The sequence below is a fragment of the Diadema setosum genome, chromosome 16 (assembly GCF_964275005.1).
Source record: "Diadema setosum chromosome 16, eeDiaSeto1, whole genome shotgun sequence".
NCBI classification, from domain to species: Eukaryota; Metazoa; Echinodermata; class Echinoidea; order Diadematoida; family Diadematidae; genus Diadema; species Diadema setosum.
In genome coordinates this window covers 686,897-701,539 of record NC_092700.1, presented here as the reverse complement: position 1 = coordinate 701,539, position 14,643 = coordinate 686,897, and the positions used below count along the sequence as shown (strand labels likewise).

Sequence of the window (14,643 nt, the reverse complement as noted above, 5' to 3'; positions counted from 1 at the left end):
TATGTAAAAATTTGTGCCACAGGGTTACCACAGGAGTACCACAAGAATACCACAGGAATACCACAGAAATGCCACATAAAGTATCACATACTGTACCTCAGCACTCCCACTTAATAGGTAACACTGTAGGAGCATAGGTCAGGTTAGATACTGCTTAAATCAATTGATGTAATTCACATCATAACTCATCTATCACTTAATTGTGGAATATGTATGTGGTTTTGTTTGTGTGTTGTTTTTTATTCCAGTTGGTGCTGCTGCGCGATACTCCTGTGAGGTACTGCTGTGTGGTACATTGTATTGTTTTGTGATAGTCCTGTGCTAAAGTATATCAAGAAACAACAAACAAACACAAGAATACCCTGTGGTATTTTTCTGTGGTACTTTCGTATTTTGTGCAGTTTTGCCTTATTGTGTTAGTGCTGTGTGGTATTAAGTATTGCTGTGTGGTATTAAGTATTGCTATGTGCTGCTGCTGTTCGATATACTGTACTATGTGGTTTTGGTTGTGGTACTCATGTGTGGTACTGCTGTTTGGTATTGTCTTGTGGTAGTCCTGTGGTATATGTGACAAAATACCATGGGAATACCCATGGTTTTTTCTCTGGTTTTGTTGTTTGGTATACTTCTGTTTGTTATATATTGCAATGTGGAACTGCTGTGCGATACTATGTGGTTTTGCTGTGTGGTACTCATGTGTGGTACTGTTGTGTGGTATAGTCCTGCGATATATGTCCCAAAATACCACAGGAGTACCCTGTGTCCCATTCAAATTATAAATGAATGTTTTGGCCAGCAATATTGTTATCATAATTCTAATGACATACCCCATCGCCATTCACTTGTAGGTCGGTCTATATTGCGACATATCCGCAGCACTACATTTTAACATGCTGCAACATGTGACATGTTCTGTGATTACTTTGTGGAAAGCTGTTGTACATGGGTGAGAAACCACATAATCTAGAATTTCACACTGTGGCAATTCGGTGGACACATACATATTGCAATATGTGACACATTGTGGTTTTTGTGTGCATGGTAAGCGCTGTAACAACTGTGATTACCATGTGACTTTCAGTGAGGAACCACAATAGACTAGAATTCCACACTGTAGCAACTCTGTTGGCACACAAATTTTACATATTACAGTATGTGACACACTGTGTCACTACATATATAGTAAGCTGTGGTAACTGTGTATGACTATGTGAGTTGTATGTGGTGAACCACATAGTTTGTAATTTCACACTGTGGCAACACTGTGAACACACTATATTCACATATTTTACATATAGTTAACTATGTGAACACAGTGTGGTAACACTATGAAATTTCTATGAGATTAGCATGTGGTAAGTCGCATAGTTTTAAATACACACTGTGCCTTTACGTGAACACATCTTTTCCACGGACTGAAATATGAAGCACACTGTGACTATTATGTGGTAGCTGTGGTAACTGTATACTACTGTGTGGCTAGTAGGAGATAAACCACATAGTCCATCGTTTCACACTGTGACATCTCTGTGGAGGCACTATTCCCATAAACTGCAATATGTGACACACTGTGGCTATCATGTGGTATACTGCATGTGACCATAATGATAAGTATGTGGTTAACCACATAGTCTGAAAATTCATACAATGACAACTCTATGAACACACCATGCCCACATACTGCAGCATATGACACACTGTGACCATTATGTGGTAAATGTGGTAACTGTGTATGACTATGTGAGATGTGGTGAACCACATAATTTGTAATTTCCCACTGTGGCAACAGTGCGAACACACTATATTCACAAGTGTTACACATAGTTAACTATGTGAACACATTGTGGTAACACTTGTGTTTGTTCCATAAGGGAATCGTATGCTCTTTCATATTTCATAATATATAAGTGGTTTCTAATTATCTTATTAGATATTATAATAATTTGACAAAAATGTCAAAACCTGAATCCCCATCTCAACAAGAACTATTTTATATACCTTTAAAGTTACGACGCATGTACGAGAGATTAGAAAAAAAGCAATTTCAATTTTTGAGTAGTAGTGACAAGCGTTCATGCACATTGATATGGTATAAAATCGTTCAAAAAGTCAGTTGACTTTCCTTTCACTCAAAGGGTGCTCATTCTCTATACGGGAGTAAAATTGTAAGCATTATTTTATGTTCTTATAGCAAGTTTCTATGACTGGTTTGATACGCATGAACAGAATGATTTGGGATAGATTATCACCTATAAACCAAAACCAAAAAACCCCAACACACTATAACATATATATATATATATATATATATACAGTACAGAAACGTAATAAGAAAATTGGTCTGCTCGGCATCTTGATGATAATAAGTTAACGAATGAAGAGTGTGACCTTGCCTTTCAGTATTTGAGAGCTATGCTCCGTTTTTTAAGATCTTCAAGATCTAGGATTTATTACTTTTTTACGGCGTTCTTCTTCTACTAATTCGTTAACTATATATATATATATATATATATATATATATATATATATTGTGTGAGTGTGCGTGTGTATGTGTGTCAGTCATGAAAATATGTATCAATATGATCTCGTGTTTAGTTTGTACATGAAGTCCAAAAGCTTCTAATCGGTTATAGGTAACACAAAGTTGAGAAAACAGACAAATTTTGGGCACCAAAGAAGTAAGAATACGAGATAGAATACTCTGGGTTTGTTTCTCTGGTGTATTTCTATCCAGGGAAGTTGACTCTGCACGGCATGTATGGCTCAGTACACGATCAGGGAGGTTTCGTCTCTACTCCCTGGTATGATTTTTACCATGTGCATTAATTCAAATGTGGCAACTTGGTAGTGTTGTAAAATATTTTAAGTATGAAGTTGCCGTATTATGTAATTTATTTAGCCTATATATAGTGACACTGACAAGAAATTTCATATTATCCACGTTTAAAACAATGCTGTTTGAAATAGATACTATATTTGTATAATTCAATGTCTCTCCATGGAAATGCAGCAGCATATCATGTGAATACGAATACAGACCAAAATACGTATATACATAAATAGATGAATCCATACTTGTGATGAATAAATGTATAGCTAAAGAGATATTGTACACTGCAAAAAGTCCGGTGTTAAATAGTGAACACCGAGCTGGTGTTAAATTTTAGGTGCTCATTTATGATGTTAAATCAACACCTCCGGGTGTCATTTCCAAACTTTAAACTGTTTTTTGAAGAGTTTCTTAGTAACTGCACTTCTTTTTGATTTCTAATTTAAACAAGACTATCAAGAATTTTACATTAAAATACTAGATCTTTGAAAAATGTGAAAATATATTTACACCACAGTAACACCAGCTGGTGTGGTCTCTTATTGAAGCTGGACGGGTGTTAAACCATTGATATTAACACCAACAAATATCAAATCAACACCATGTGGTGTCATGTTTGAATTAACACCAGTACAGTGTCAAAATAACACCAGGTACAGTGTCAAATTAACACCACGAAGTGTCAGGTGAACATTTTTCAACACCATCACAGTGTATTTTCTACACCTGTGGGTGTGGTCCTCTATTGAAGTTTGATCGGTGTTAGATTTAACACCCGTGGTGTCAAATCTAACACCGATATTTTTACAGTGTACTAAAATGTTGAGAAGAAAGAAACGATACTAACTGTATTTCGCTAAAATTAGAGGATTTTCTCACTATGCATGCACAAAAAGGTCATGAATTCATGCTGATTGAAAGTTTACCAGATCTGTTAAGAGCTTCCATGAAGGCCTGGAAGATTCCTCGTTTATCCTCCACCTTCTCCAACATGTCTAGGAACTCCTGCACCAGGTCGCGACGAGGAGTGTCACCGTTAAGGCATCGTTGCTGCAGCGCCTCTATGTCGGCTGGTGTAAAGGAAAATAGTGTAAAACAAACAAACGTCAAGGGATGGTACAGTTTTATCCGTTGAGATGAGGTTCTATCATCTTTTGATGATGATTTTTTGAGATAATGAGAAACCTCTAGATGAAATTTGAAAGGGTATACAATTCTAAGAGGAATTAAAATCTTATTTGATGAAAATTAGTTTTGAAATGGCTGAGATAGTCAAAACAAAGCAATTCTAATAAAAGTAGGACCCCCTTTTATTAGGATTTCTTTGCTTTACTTTGTTTCTGGATTCACATATACATATATATATATATACATATATATATATATATATATATATGATTGATATATATATATATATATATATATATATATATATATATATATAATCTATATATAGATATATTGTAACATTACCGGGACCGTTGTGTATCGATGTCGGGACTCTCCTGTCTTGGCATACAAAGGACTCAATTCTCTCTCATATATCACCGCATTCGTACGTACCAGAAATCACAAATAGATACACCGGTTGTTGCCACGGTAATTGAATTGTATATGGCACAAACATTTTACTTGCCTTTATTCTCGGAGATGGACGAATAAAACATAGGAAAGTATATCACGGAGTTGCCCACAGCCCTTCACAATCTCACCGACTGCTCGTATACGGACTACCTACACACTGTCCTTTCCTGGCCGTGGCTAGGACGCAACTGACCATTTTGTCAGTTCCCGTACAGACTCTTATTCATACCGCGCGCGTCTAAACGCACGCCCCGTCCATGCCCATACACACTAATACAACGTGCGTACACGCACTATGAGACTGTTACAGCGTGACATCACTTTGTTACAATATTTATAATCTATATATAGAATATATATACATATACATGCATATAATAAATAGATATAGATATTGATGTTTAATCGACAATATTTTGGGGTTCTTTTGTTAACCAAGTGCATTCCCGAATCACAATGGCGATATAATGCACACATTGAAATTTTTTGGCTCACACTGATCCCATATTTTATCGCCTAAAAACTCTAAAGGCCCATGATATACATTTATACCTAACTGCCATATTTATGTATAAACACATTCGAAATTTATTACCATTTTTCCATAATGCCCTAGTAACCAATGAACATATTCACCCATGCCCTACCCGTCGTTCCCATGATTTTCGTTTAAGCAATCCAAAGCTTTTACTTGCTCAAGAGTCGATTAGACATCACGGTCCGGATAGATGAACACTCTTCCTGAGGAGTTGAAACAGTGTGCCTCCTTGATTTCATTCAAAGCAAACTTAAAGAAGCATATTTTACTACAGTATATTTCAAATACGAATTAAGCACGAATAATCTATAAGACTTATGTTGGTCTCCCGATAGCAACATCGCATGTCGTTCCCTCCTCCAGCAAACCAATTGTGCTATTCTAAATTCCAGCCTATCTGCCCCTGTGCACTTTCAAGCACTTGCACGCACATTCACCACCATCACACATCACAGTTTATTTTCCCCTGCTATCTTCGCAGCAGAATTTGTATTGTTACGAATCTAGTACGTCCTTACCTTTTCCTCGGGCCGGCCATCTTTTCAAGCAATGCTTACAATGGCGGCCCTCTGCATTATCGCTTCTTAAACATAATATTGTTATTGTAATCCCTGCTGCGTAGACATGTATACTGTAATATCATAATACATCATTAATTTCCTTTTATATTGTTGTTTATGCAAGTCAAACGACTCTGTTTCAAATATACTTTGCATGTTTCCCATGTTCATGATTATGTAATTTATGTATATATTGATTTGCAGAAAATAAAGTATCTATCAAACAAAACAAAATAATATATGTATATATATATTTAGGGGGTGGGGAGTCGGGTTCAAGTAATTCAAACGGCAATCGCCCTCCACCTCAATTTTCATTCATTCTTTTATTTTTCATTTCCAACTGAAATATATAGATATGTTACAGAACAGTACAAGTACATAGATTTCATAATTTACGAAATAAAGTATAAGTTTACAAAAAAAATTAAGTGTACGCAAATGTTGGAAATGGGGAGGAATGCAAAAAAGTTGGGCTTGTATAATAGGGTGCATTTTCCCCACACGTAATACAAGAAATTATAATATGGTCGATTGACTGATATACATTGAAAATGGATAAAACAAAGAAACTAACACAAAAAGACTTATAACTAACATAACTAATCCGAAACAAAAACCCTGAACAAATCCCTATATACTAAGTCGCTGTCATGCCGGAAGAGAGAAGAAACAAAGAGAGACAGAGAGAGAGAGAGAGGGGGGAGAGTGTGTGTGTGTGTGTGTGCGTGTATGTGTGTGAGAGAGAGAGAGAGAGAGAGAGAGAGGGAGAGAGAAACTTATTACGTGGAGTGAAGATACATTTGTAAATACAAAAAATAAATAGAAGAACAATCTAAGACGAGAGGTAGTGGATGGATGCAACGGCTTAGCTGTGATTTCAACAGAATATAAGGTTGGATTCTACACTTCTTTGCAACCAATAAAGAATCAACACAATTTTTCAATTTTATGAGATTAATATACAAAATGTTAATTATCATAATAATAATCAGATGAATTGTTATAACTATTCAAAATATTTTTCTTCAGATTATTCTTAAAAGAGCTTAAAGTTCGGGATGCCCTTAAACAGTTAGAAAAATTGTTCCAATATTTATGTCCAGAAAATGTAAATATAGATTGTGTAAACATAGTTCTAGTTAAAGGCAGATGGAATTCATCAGAGTGACGGGTGGGATATTTATGGAACGAGCGGTTTCTCGCAAACATGTTGGTGAAAACAGTCGGCAACAAATTATCAGTATAGTAGTATAGTATATAGTATATAGTATATACATAAATTATTCGAAGAGCTTTTTTTTTTTTTTTTTTTTTTTTTTTGAGACGGGACAGTCTGTCGAGATAGGTTGGATGTGTGTTCCCCCAAGCTATGATACCATAATCAAAACAAGGTAATACGTTAATTAAAGTTGAATATAACATTAAAAGGGTGGGAGTGGGGAAACATTAATAACACCAATATTTCGAGATATTGCGCGACAAATACTATGATCAATACGTGACTTCCAAGAAAGTTTATTATGAATAACTAAACCTAAAAACTTCATTGATGAAACTTCATCTATAACTATATCATCTATTTTTATATTATTAGGGAGACTATTCAAAGTATTACTAAATAATATACACTTAGTTTTAAGAAGATTTAAAGACAACTTATCTGACCTTATCCAATTTGACAATTTCTTTAATTCAGAATTTCACAAATCCACCAAAATATGAGGATCTGAATGAGAAAGAAAAACATTAGAGTCATCAGCAAATAATACAAAATATGAAATATTAGAAGCATTTGTTATATTATTTATATACAAAACAAACTAAAGAGGTCCCAGTAAACTACCCTGAGGAACACCACATTTGACAGATTGGTTGCAGGAGTTTTAACCAGATAAAAAATACTGTTTACGATCTGAAACGTAACTCCTGAACCACTCCAAGGCCTTACCACGTATACCACAGTGACCTAATTTATGAAGTAAATTGATCAATGGTGTCGAAGGCCTTGGAGAGGTCCAGGAAGACACCAACTGTGTGATGAGCCCTATCTACTGCTTTAGCTACTTTTTCAATAAAGGAGAGAATTGCTTGAGAAGTGCTATGTCCTTTGCGGAAACCGAATTGTGAATTAGAAATAATATAATAAAAATCAAGAAATTTGAGGAGTCTAGAATAAACAACTTTTTCTAACAATTTGGAAAACGATAACAATGAAATTGGTCTATAATTACTAATATCTTCCTTGTTACCTTTCTTAAATATTGGGATTACTTTGGCAATTTTCATTCGTAATGGAACAACTCCATTACTTGATGACAAATTAAAAATATAGGTTAAAGGTGTAACAATATACTCATTTATATTTTTCAATATGACGTTATCAATACAATCAGGTCCCGAACTTTTTTTCACTTTCCAACCTCATAATGATATCTTTTACCTCATAACTAGTAATCGGATAAAAAAAGAATGAATTTGAATTAGGTGAATGGAGAAATTCATATAATTTCTTTTGACATATAGGAATTTTATTGGCTAGATCATGTCCAATCTGAGAAAAATAAAAGTTTAAGGCATCTGCAATCGACGCAAGGTCTGTTATTTCCTTATCATCAGAAACAACTCTTGTAAATACAAAATTTATCATTTTCTTTATTCATAGCACTGTTTATTATTAAAGAGAGCCAAAAATCCTAATTTCTGCAGTTTTTAATTAGTGAAATCATCGCGATGTCGCCGGGTGACAGTAGGGTAATAATAGTTTATTAACGCATGTTAACCTACTTAATCGATGTTCAGAAAAAGAAACAAACGCATTTTTAGTTTGAATAGACCTGGATTTGTTCATTATCTTTTTTCACAAATAATGATTTGAATATGAATGTGTATGATTAAAGCAGAAATGATTAGTGAAATCATCGTGATCCCGCCGGGTGACAGTAGCGTAAAAATAGTTTATTAACGCATGATAACCTACTTAATCGATGTTCAGAAAAAGAAACAAACGCATTTATTAGTTTGAATAGACCTGGATTTGTTCATTATCATTTCACAAATAATGATTTAAATATGAATGTGTATGATTAAAGCAGAAATAATTAGTGAAATAATCGCGATCCCTCCGGGTAACAGTAGCGTAAAAATAGTTGAATAACGCATGTTAACCTACTTAATCGGTGTTCAGAAAAAAAAAAAAAACCAAAACACGCATTTATCAGTTTGAATAGATCTGGATTTGTTCATTATCATTCAACAAATGATAATTTAAATATGAGTGTGTATCATTAAAGCAGAAATATTTAGTGAAATAATCGCGATCCCGCCGGGTGACAGTATAGCGTAAAAATAGTTGAATAACGCATGTTAACCTACTTAATCGGTGTTCGGAAAAAGACACAAACGCATTCAACAGTTCAAGAACGGATGTATGCAAAACGCGAAGAGATTTTCGGAAGAAAATAAAGAACGCATTTTTGATCCCTTCGGGCGCAACATGAAATTATCGAATTTCCGCTGGGCACCAGCGGTAACTCGACAGTAATTTATGGTAAACAACGCATGTATGTTACTCTAAAATTATCGCGATCTCGCCAGGTGACAGTAGCGTAAAAATAGTTGAATGACGCATGCTAACCTAAATCAGAAAAAGAAACAAACGCATTTATTAGTTTGAATAGATGTGGGTTTGTTCATTATCACAATTTTAACACTGTATTTCACAATGATTTTCTTTCTTTCAGAATGGTCTTCCAGGTACAGATTTGCGTAAAAAGGATCTCAACCTTCCACATTCAATCCTGTCGCATATTTTTCAACAACGGATGTACAAAACGCGAAGAGATTTTCGGAAGAAAATAAAGAACGCATTTTTAATCCCTTCGGACGCAACGATCATACATTGTACAAGATTACAGCCGAATTGATTCATGAAATCATCGCATTCCCGCGGGGCACAAACAGCGTAAAAATACCTCCCAAGTTACGGTAATGAACGCCTGTATGTTACTCTATTTGCGCTGGTGTTTAGAAAAATATCTGCGAGGAGTTTATTACGAAAACGGTCTTAATACGAGAAACCACAAATTTGACAAACTATTTTTCCCTTGTTGATAAGAGAAAACAAATACCATTTTAACAAATATCTTGAAAAAAAAAAGAAGATTTTCCCTGACTTTCCAGAAGAAATAAATGGATTCCCTGACTTTCCCTGACTTTTTGCTTCTGGAAAAAGTATTTTTGAATTCTTGACTTGTACGAGTCCTGGTAACTATTCACAGCCCTGTCGCTGTACAGAAGTCGCGACGGCGCGCGGCGCGGCCTCTGAGATCTGGTCGGGCTATTAAACGACAGAAGTGAACTAACTAGTGTAGAAAACTGCGTGAAAACAAAAGGGAAAACTCTCTCTCTCTCCCTCTCTCTCGATCTCACTCGAACATGGCGAGGCATATCGCTTCATTCGTGTAAATTCAAAAACAACATGAGAAAACAAACAAACAAACAAACAAAAAATCCATGCGACAGTTTAGTGCGTGCAAACCGGTAATCGTATAAGGGGAGTGTTCCTGTTTGGAACTGCAGACTATATATTCCACTTATCCGCTGATAGCGGACCGCAACGCGGAAGAACGCATTACAGTGCGATTATCATATTTTGGTTTATTTAGCACATGAGTGTTCCTTTTTTTTTCCTCTAATAGTATGTTTTGCACACATCTATCTTAGTTGAAAATGGACATAACTAAATGATAAGCAATAGTTGTTATAATCGTGTAATAATGTATTGGCTTTTCACAGATTAGTTTGGATGAATCCGTACTTTCCCATTCACTTTACTTCAGGAGAGGATGGATCAGATCTGTCATAGTTAACCTGTCAGACTGACATTGTTGAAATACAAATTAATCCTCACCTTTCTCAGGACCCGTGAACATCTGAGACATGTAGGGCAGGACATCGTTGGGGTCCAAAACCTCCAACAATACTGGTTTGTAGACTACCGTTACTACTTGGATGTTCCGTTCTCCGTCCTGCTCTCCTCCTTCCAAATCAGCCATACTTCAAGTTGATTCCGCGTATCTTTTCCGTAGACGGTCGTGTATTACAGTGCTAAAACCTCAGCCTTGCTCACACCGAATGACTTGGCCAAGTTTGTGGCTCAGTAAGATTGTTCCTCTGGTTTTCTCCTATATATAGACACTGGGATGCCTCTCTCTACTCAGTCAAAATAGTATTTCTAGGCACTGCTGGTATAATATAGTTTGCACGAGTTCGTATAATTCCACTCGAGGTTCCCTCCCCCCCCCCCTTATTTTCTACAATAGCAAAGGAGCTGGTAAATGTCATCATGTTGTCGGTTGGTTCAACAACTGCAATGTACATAAGTTAAGCCAATCAGTTGTAGCGAACTATACTGTCTGTGCAGCTAGTAGCCGCTTTTTGGGATTCCCACAGCTGTAGATGACGTGGGGAAAATGGCAATTCCCCACGCTTACTATATTTCGCAAGAGCACACAGATCGCTCAAAGCATTACGACACAGGTGAAATAGCCGCTGCACTCTACGAGTCAACAATGCAATCATGGAATGAGTCACATGGAATATAGACCATATAACGCAACTGCAGCATAATCAATGAGAAAAGTTTTCATTTTTTATATTTGTTTTTGATTATGGGGAAGATACAACTTATCGCTGCCTCTCTCCCTCCGTCTTTCTCCCTCTCCCTCATCTCTTTTTCCTCCCTATTACGGAGTCAGACTGAATTAAAACACAGTCCTGCTGTGGCATATTCATTTATTTATTTTTTTTTTTACACGAATTCGACATGAATATTGTTTGATAGAGGGTACTGCTCTTACACCATTTGATATACCTGATTTGTTTTGTTTTGTTTCTTCGACGTGTCGGTTTTAAGATAATATCTCCTGCATATCTCCAGTAAGATTTATGTCGGGGAAGAGATTTCGCTGGCTGAATTGATTTTGTAGGATACCACTGAGCTTACATAATTTATGGCTCGCCAGTGCAGTGACACTTAATTAGCTTATCCTTGAAGATGAGGATCACCGTCTGAACTTAACTAAAACACTTCATGTGCAAGTGGAGCTAAAGACAAAAGTAGAATATGTTGAATTGCTAATTAGCAGGACTGGAAAGGAAAGAGGTTACAAAAAAAAAAAAACACACATCAAAGATCTAACGGAAAAAAAAAGTCCATGAAAATGATGGCAACTATGAATGCATTGTAGTCGCTCACTATTGATATGCTGTACTAGACCTAAAACACAAGAGCAGGTACAGTGACAGAGATGTATAATCTATTGACATTCCTGCGCCGACATGGCTTGAAAATGATGTTTTACGTTAAAAAAAATGTACATAAGGCAATAAAAGAAAACCGTTTCTCACAAATTAAAGAGTGGAACGATCTGCCAAATTATTGATATTAGGAAGAGTAGGACATTCTCTAGGTTCAAGAAAAAAAAATCCTTGAAAATTATGGCAAATGAGCAGTACGATATTCGATAGGTTCAAGGTTCAATAATTAAAACAAAGTTCTAACAAATTCAAAGTGAACTAAGTTTTAGACACCATTGCCATTGAATATTTTACAAAAGAGTGATTTTCTGACCAAAGATTATGAGCCTAAACAACACACATTCTTGTGTGTTCTATGTGGTGTGGATGCATGTATGTGTGTGCGTTCGTGTGTTTGTGGTCTTCATTTTCTTATCTCTTTGCATAATAAATTCTAATGATGTTCATGATAGGCCTACTCTCATTGATATGCTGTAAATTTAAAGAGATGATACTCTATATTGGTTGAGATGAGTATTCAGCTTTTAACTTTTTGCGAGATAGGCCTACTATAGAAACCCCCTTATCTAATGTTAAAGAGCAAGCAATAAGAGAAATTCAAAGTTTATTTGATTAAAAAAAAAAAATCAATTTTGAAATGGTTGATGTCAAAAAATAAAATAAAACAAAGCAATCATAAGGAAAGGTGGGTCCCACATTTTATTAGGATCGCTTTGTTTTGGATATCTCAGGCATTTCAAAGCCAATTGTTATTAATTGCAATCATTTTGAATTCATGCTCTTTCATATTTCATGAGGTTTCTCTTTATCTTAAAATGTAACTTTGACAATTATCCTGCATGTTTGTTTTGTTTTTTATTGTACTGTATTATTTTGTATTAGTTCAGTCGTTGTTTTGTTTCCTGTATCCTGTTTCTATCATAATGTATTGTTGATTTTGTAACGGCCTCTAATCTTAGTTCTGTTTTAAGTACATTTTGATATATATATATATATATATATATATATATATATATATATTTTCAAGCCCTACCCTAGGCTTTTGCATGATTTCCTCCATTGACTCACACATCTATGCAAATATTTTATATGTGATTTTACGAAATGAATAAATTGAATTTAATTGAATTGAAAATTGAATTGAAAATCATAGAACGTTGGGAAACCTGAAGCCCTGTCTCAACAAACTTATGAATATAGGTGATATCATCCCTCTAACTCGTCTAATGTATGGACTTGTGTAGCATTTTGGTATTTGATGAATAGTCTCGTGACTGGTCTGATTGATAATTGACAGATGACTTAGTTTTTGTCACTTGGCATTATAGTGACTGTTGTCCACTGTGCAACCGAATCCCAGCTCTAATTGTATTTTGTATGGAGTGCCCTCACAAACCCTGGCTTCTGAAGGGGCCCTTCAAAATCGTAATTTTGTAACTCGTGAATTTTATCTAACGTTGATTTATGTAATATCTGATATATCCTTGATTTTTGGTTTTCAATAAATTGGTTTTCAATAAATTGAAATTGAAAATGAATTGAAACATGAAAGTATAAGGGCGCAACCCATAGAGTATAACAGTGAAAATTTATACTATGGGGCGCATCTTGAAGCGGCCTATTATTATGCTCAATCGCCATGAAATCAATGTCACATAACATCATGTCAACCAGTCTGCCTATAGGCTGACGAGCAAAAAAAAAAACAAAAACAAAACAAAAACAAAAACAAAAAAGGGGTCCCACGTCCCCACATTTAAAGGACAAGTCCACTTTCATATACATGGTTTGAGTGAATGCAGCAGTATTTGTACAACACAATCCCATCAGTGAAAGTTTGGGGAAAGTCGGACAATATTAATGTTCAACAGTTATGAATTTTTAAAGTATCTGCTCAGTCACTGCTAGATGATAAGACTACTACAATGTATGATGTCACATGTGTAGGCCCTACAACGATATAAGGAAGATATAAAGAGAATTTTCATAAAATATTACTTTTTGCAAAAAGTGCACATATCCTCAACACGTTACTGACGTATGTTAAGCCAAGGGTAATATTATTCCCCTTGCCTTCTGAAAGAGGGAAGTTAAGTGTTCCTTTTTTATGCGAAAAAAAAAGAAATATCCTGAATTTTCCTTTTACTTTCTTTATACCGTCGTACCCAAACAACATCTCAAGCTGTAGTAGTCTTCTCATTCAGCAGTGACTGAGCAGAAACTTCAAAAATTTCATAGTTTTTAAACGTATTGTCCGATTTTCCTCAAACTCTTGCTGATGACATTGTGTTCTATCAATATTGCTGCATTTTACTTCACTCAATTCACATGTCTATAAAGGTGAACTTGTCCTTAAAGGACAAGTTCACCTTCATAGACATGTGGGTTGAGTGAATGCAGCAATATTAGTAGAACACATCAGTGAGAGTTTGACGAAAATCGGACAGTCCGTTCAAAAGTTATGAATTCTTGAAGTTTCTGCTCAGTCACGGCTGGATGAGAAGACTACTATAGCTTGTGATGTCACATGTGTACAACGATATAAGGAAAGAATAAAGAAAAATCAACATATTTTTCACTTTTCTCGCATAACAAGAGAATACTCGTCTTCTCTCTTTCAGAAGGCAGGGGGAATGATATTACCCTTAACGTACGTCAGTAACAAGTGGAAAAAATGTGCACTTTATTCAAAAAGTAAAGTTTTGTGAAATTCTCCTATATCGTTGTACGCATGTGACATCATACACTGTAGTAGTCTTCTCAGCCAGCAATAACTGCGCAGTTACTTTAAAAATTCATAACTCTTGAAC

General features: G+C 35.4%; 1 protein-coding gene across 1 annotated transcript in view; it reads right to left on the bottom strand.

The window, feature by feature from the left end:
• Positions 1-10,569, bottom strand: part of LOC140239467 (ATP-dependent RNA helicase DHX58-like) — a 28,659-nt gene extending 18,090 nt beyond the window's left edge. The window contains exons 1-2 of the mRNA XM_072319301.1: positions 10,425-10,569; positions 3,757-3,900 (exon numbers count right to left, since the gene is read on the bottom strand). Coding sequence (XP_072175402.1) covers positions 3,757-3,900; positions 10,425-10,569 — 289 coding nt within the window. The remainder of the gene's footprint in view (positions 1-3,756; positions 3,901-10,424) is intronic.
• Between the last annotated feature and the right edge of the window lie 4,074 nt (positions 10,570-14,643).